At 29.9% G+C, this 6,585-nt stretch overlaps 1 protein-coding gene across 1 annotated transcript; it reads left to right on the forward strand.

Annotated features, from left to right (window-relative positions):
* Positions 1-1,540: 1,540 nt before the first annotated feature.
* On the forward strand, positions 1,541-5,754 carry LOC139843217 (nuclear transport factor 2-like). Its single transcript, XM_071833283.1, has 10 exons — positions 1,541-1,713; positions 1,867-1,935; positions 2,276-2,413; positions 2,700-2,988; positions 3,485-3,705; positions 3,943-4,117; positions 4,567-4,688; positions 4,782-4,847; positions 4,992-5,058; positions 5,234-5,754. Exons 2-10 carry the CDS (start codon positions 1,885-1,887, stop codon positions 5,548-5,550), a joined length of 1,446 nt encoding a protein of 481 aa, XP_071689384.1. The 5' UTR covers positions 1,541-1,713; positions 1,867-1,884; the 3' UTR covers positions 5,551-5,754.
* Positions 5,755-6,585: the final 831 nt, after the last annotated feature.

A 6,585-nucleotide genomic window follows, 5' to 3' on the forward strand; every position in this document is an offset into this window, starting at 1 on the left:
ATCCAAAAGAGTATACTATGCCATGTAATTTTTTGGTTAAATTTATTTGCTAATTATGCTTTTGCTTTAACTTAAAAAAGCAAAGATATTATTAAATTTAAATTAAATTAATAAATTATAATTATAATTATTATAATTATAATTTATACTTATATTATATTATAATTATATCTAGAAAAATGATAAAGGTAGGCTAGTTTAAGTATGTATCTATTCTATACATTATATAAAACGCGTGACAATAATTCTACGTGTCAACTCTTGATTAATTCTCAACACGTGTCAACTCTTCCTCTATTCCTGTCACGTGTCAATCTATCAGTTATTTTCATCTATTACTCCGTTGAATGATTAGATTTCCTAATTGTAATTAATATACAAATTTTTATTACCTAAAATATTACTACGCATATTATATTTATATTAACATATAATATTATATTAATATTTAGTTACAATAAATGTTAATTATATTAATAATATTATATATTATTTTATTATTATGATTTTTTTTAAATGGCCATAAATAATAATGTTTTAAACGATATATTGATTTACTATAAATATTGATAATATTCATAAAATGGCCATATATTGAAAGCCATTTACAATATTTATTAATGAAATAAAAATCATAAATTAAATATTTCTTTATTAACACTATAATATTATTTTTGAATGATAACAATTTATATAATATAAAATTAATTTAAAGTTTGCGCATAAATTTAAAAAGTTACATTAATACAATATTTATAGAATATTATATAAACACACGGGCACATATTTGTCAGTTGTAGTTAAAATGATTATTTGATAATCTTCATATATATTTAGATATATGTCTGCCCCGCTTCGTTTGAGATTTTGACATAATAGTTTGTACTAAAAACATATTCAATTAGAGATGTACATAAAATATTATTCTTAATTATCGAATTTAAAACAACTTTTTATGGACTCATGTTTGCTGTTTATCGATCATTTGTCAATTTAAGTTAAAATGATTTCAACGGTCGGACTCATAATCTATGCGTTAGTATTCAATACTAATGTTTTCGATACAAATGTTTTCAGTAATAAAAGATTTCTTTTTTGTAATTATATTATACATTGGATAAGTATTAATATTAACGTTATCGACTACTAATTTATAGAAATCTCGTGCAAGACACGGGCTCATAAAACTAGTTTCATATATAAATTAAATATTTTATATTTATAATTAACCGTTGCCATTAATAACACTAATATCAAAATTATATAAGGAAAAAACATATTAGAAAAAAAAAATTATTTTTATGTTTTATAAATAATTTAATATAATTTTAAACTTAAATATGCTTAAAGATTATGTTTAGCATTGTAATAATAATAATAATAATAATAATAATAATAATAATAATAATAATAATAATAATAATAATAATAATAATAATAATAATAATAATAATAATAATAATAATCAAAATTAATAATTAATATTTAATAATTTATTGAAATTAAAAAAAAAAAGAAAAAAAACCAAACCTCTCTACCCTGTACGTACATGCGCTAGTTTTCGCCTCTCCAAAGATCCCTCAAACCCTAATTCACAATATACATAGCCACACGCTCTCTCTATATATATAATTGATTGATGATAATCGAAGAAACGAATTAAATATTCAATCTTTCTCCATATTCGTTCTCATTCATCTCAGTTTTCTACCGGTACAGAAGATTCACATATACTCTCTTTTAATTTAATGGATCCACATCAATCTAGCTATTTATATGTATTAATATATATATATACGCTATGCTCGATTTCAATACACTTATTAGCTTTCGATTTTAATTATGTTTGCGTTTTATTTTCTTTAGGGTTTGATATTATCAACAATGGCGGCGGCTCCTGCAGCCACACCTCAGCAACCTGTATCAGCTCAAGTTGTATGTATTTTTTTTTTAATAATTATACTCCGTAATTATTTATGTATATTTGAGATTGCTTGTGCGATATTTGTGAAGATGCTAATTTAATAAATTTTGCGGCGGTTTAATTTTTTTTTTTAGCTTTCAATATATTGTTTTGTGCGCCAAATCAGATGTGTAGACCATATTTGTTTTTTTACGTTGTTAAAGAATGTGGTTTTCTGTTAAAAAGAAAATCTATTTAGTATTGGTTATCGTATATTGGAGAATGTATATAATTTTTTTGTGAGATTTGAGCTTTTTGATATATATACTCAAACGGTAACATGATTAGTGTATATGTTTTGTTGTAAAATAGGTTGGTAATGTGTTTGTTCAGCAATATTATCATATACTACACCAATCTCCTGGTGTAGTGCATCGGTTTTATCAGGATATCAGTAAAGTTGGACGGCCCGAAGAAGACGGTTCTATGAGTATAACTACTACCATGGAGGTATGGCCTTTATTATCTATGCTTATCTTTGTTTTTAATTTGATATAAAGGTTTAACAAAAAGGCTTATGTCAGTAACAATTATGTTAAGTTGTTTATGAAATTCTTTCTAATAAATGCCTGAGCCGGCTTAAGGGTAGCAAGACTGTGCTCATTTAAATATTTAAGATATAATAATTAAATTTTTTGTTTAAGAATTAAAAAGTTAATTTTACATTATTTAGTTCATCTGCTTACTCTAAAATTTAGTAAATAGAAGTGTTCTGATCTGTTTTTTTGATATGCAGGAGATTAATTCAAAAATACTATCTCTTAATTATGATGAGTTTAAGGCGGAGATCAAATCTGTCGACGCACAAGAATCTTTGAATGGCGGTGTTACTGTCCTTGTCACTGGCTGCTTAACTGGAAAAGACAATGTTCTTCGAAAGTTCACTCAATCTTTCTTTCTTGCACCACAAGACAAAGGATACTTTGTCTTAAACGATATGTTCCGTTACATTGAAGAGTCCAATCTTAAGGAAGAAAACATTGTTCCTACTGAGGAGATTGTAGCTCCTATCAATCCTGAACAAGGTAAACTGATATAATACTTATTTAGTTGATATATTGATCTTTTAGTTTCATAATGTCAAATAAAGTTAGTTGATATATTGATCTTTTATTTGCTTGTGTATAATTCATGCATCAGAGTCAAGAGTAAAATAAAGTTGGTATCATTGCAAGTGAGTGTTTATGTGAACAAATTTAAAATACTCAACCATCAAAACGTTTCACTTTTTGAAGTTCTACTAAAATAAGTCCAACATTATGTTATTAATGTCAAAGTGATTTACAAAATTTTCTTGGTAGACTTGTAAACATATATGTCTTGTTTAGATTTGACACTTATTCTGCTCTGTTATATATCACAATATTTGCTTGATTTTAATTTTTCATAGCATATATGTTTTACTTATGATATTTTTGATACTAGACAATACATTTTTATAAATTTTTCTGGATCTGGCTTTTATGTTTTAAAATTTTAATTACTTGACACTTTTTTTTTTTTTTTTTTTTAAATTTTCAGTGTCCGAAAGTGTTTCTGTTGTGGTAAACAATATTCCTGAACCCGTTGCTGTATCAGAAAAGGTTGAAGCGGTCGTTGTGAAAGAGGAAGAGCTGGTACCCGAAGTTATTAATGAAGTGCAGGAGGAAGTATCACAAGTAATTGCGAAATCGGACACAGAAGAAATTGTGAAATCCGACACAAAAACTGAGGAAACACCAAAGAAGTCGTATGCGTCTATTGTAAGTAGTCTTTGTGATTTTATTTTCACTTTTATTTCTTTGTGGCAATGTTAATTGACCATCACAATAAACTCTTTTGAGAAGTTGATCCATGTAGCTTGTCAAGGCTGTAAAAGTCGCTCGCTGACCAACTTTGACTTTGACTGTATTTGACAGACTATGAACTAATAAATATGACTTTGACTGACTAAAGTAGATTTTTGACAACTTTTATGGTAAATTTCATTGTTGTTTAAGGTGATGGACCTGAAGCAGAATGGCGTGCCTTTTTCATCACCTGCACCTGCTCCTAGGAAACTTCAATTAAGGAACCAAGAGCAGCATGTGAAAAATGTCTCACCGACTGTCTCAGCTCCCGGTGCCGCAGCTTCTAATGTTAATGCTGTTGAAAACGGTGTTCACGAGGAAGAAGGTATGCCTACATCGAGATATTTCATACTAACACCTTTTTTGATATATGGTTCCAATGTGGATTATGTAGAGGTAGAGGTGGAAAATTATGGTTTGGTTAATAGGTCAACATGTGTAGTTTTTTTTTTTTTTTTTTTTTTTTTGGTATGGGTCGAATCAGGTTGGGTCACTTTGGATTGCAAAAACCTTATTTTTGTTTTTTTTAGTTCCGTCTACAGTGTTTTTTCGAATAATATATCAGTTCAAAAGTATTTTATTTCCAAATAAAATATTTAAGGAGGTCTAAAAATATAAAATACACCTTTTTGTGACTTTGGCACATTTCAACTGTTGTTTAAACTATTCTTTCCTTCATATTACTTGGTTGACCAATCAAAGAAAAAAAAACTGTTTCGGTTATGTTTTATTTATTATATGCAAATAATTGTTTAAACCTTTTGTTTTGTACAGCTGAAGGTTATTCGATCTACATCAAGGGTCTTCCTATGAGTGCTACGCCTATTATGTTGGGTGATGAGCTCAAGAAGTTTGGGTCTATTAAGCCCAACGGCATTCAAGTTCGAAGCATTGGGGTATGCATTCACCCTTCAAAACCAAATTGCCCCAATTTATTTATTTGTATATATATTTATTTTAAATTTAATATTCACGGACTAATGTGGCAGCAACAGGGATTCTGTTTTGGGTTTGTTGAGTTTGAGACTCCTGATGCAGCCCAAAAGGCAATTGATGTATGTATAAGTCGAATTTTTAACATTTATATGTTTAAATAGACAATAGAACAATATAATTCTAATTAATAATCTATTTTTATGTTAATTGTTGTCATGATTATTTATGCTATGGTTTGTGACATGTTTCTTGTAATGTATCAGGCTTCACCTGTCTTAATTGGTGGACGTAAAGCTGTTGTTGAGGAGAAGCGGTCCACAAACGGTAGAGGCAAGTTTTTTTTAGATATGTTCAAGTTGTAAATTGACCACAACTTTGACTGTATTTGACCTCGACATTGACCTAATAAATCCGATTTTGATTTATAAAATCGATTTTGAATTCAGTTTGATGTGAAGTTTAATTTTGAAAATTTTTATATTAAACATATGTTTCGCTGTAACAGGTGGACCTGGAAGATATCCAGGTGGCAGGGGTGGTGGTTTTAGGGACGAGGGTATGAGGGGCCGTGGAAGTGTTGGCGGTGGACGAGGCTTTAATCGTGGCGGTGAATTTGGTGGTGGACGGAATGATTATGGCGGCAATAGAGGCGGTGGACGGAATGATTATGGAGGCAACAGAGGCGGTGGACGGAATGATTATGGTGGCAACCGAAGTGGTGGTGGTGGTAATGATGGAAATCAGAGAGAGCGTGTAAACCGGGGTGTGGGTGTTAACGGAACAACCAAGAATGTGGCACCGCGAGTTAGTGCGACAGCTTGAATGATTGAGTGATTTTGTTTGGAATTTGTAGGGAGATTAAGACTTTGGTTGATTGGTTTAGTTGGGAAATTTTTGTCTAACTTGGAGGATAGGAAGAGTTAGGTTTTTGGTGGTATGTGTAGTTATAGTGTAGTAGTATTTGTCCCAACTATCATATTTTTTTAATATTTAATTTGTTGGAAGTGGATTTTGGTAAATTAGAGATTATGGTGTTATTATGTTCTGGTTGGCATCTGGTACACACACCTCTTACAAAGTTTGAAATAGGAACTATGAGTAATATATAAACAGAAATTAAGAGCTACCGTACTTTTTCATAAAAAGAGGTCTAACTTCATATATTTAATTTACATCTATATAATTCACTAGATTTAAGAGTCCGTGCGTTGCACGGGTACTCCTTAGTTTAGTACTCGTTAGTTTACTATAGTTGTTGCAAACTTCACAACAAAGCTCACTATTGCGAAACTAACTAACAGAGTGTTCACAACAACAAATGGATCGATATTGCCACATCTAAGTACATATATACTCAACAAAATCTAATATTAAGATAAGATATTACTAACACTAAATACACATGCTATTTGTTATGATTTTGGCTCTATTTTTGAGTCAGCAGCAAGCGTCGATTTATTGGCGTCTTGACTGTCGTTCAGAGCCTGAATTCCAGACAGATTTTAAAATCCATGAAAATTTGATTCTACAATTTTCATTGCGTCTCAATTTTATTTAATTTTATTCCATTTAAAAAAAAAATTCATACTTTTTGGCCGGAGGTCCACTTGGAAGCAATCTTTTTATCCGTCGAATAGAGAGAGAGATTACTTTCTCTACTTTTGAGAGTGTTTTCATTCTGGGTGGAGAAATGACTTGTCTTTATTCTCAGATATGGGAAAATTGTGTACATCTCACCTCCCCCATACACCAATCATTGTGGTATTGAGTTTTGTTGTTGTTGTTGTTGTAGTATTTGTTATGATTTTATTTGTCAGTCAGAGCGCGTCTACCCACTAACGTATTAGCTTTTTGATG

This window comes from Rutidosis leptorrhynchoides, chromosome 4, assembly GCF_046630445.1.
Source record: "Rutidosis leptorrhynchoides isolate AG116_Rl617_1_P2 chromosome 4, CSIRO_AGI_Rlap_v1, whole genome shotgun sequence".
Taxonomy (NCBI): domain Eukaryota; kingdom Viridiplantae; phylum Streptophyta; class Magnoliopsida; order Asterales; family Asteraceae; genus Rutidosis; species Rutidosis leptorrhynchoides.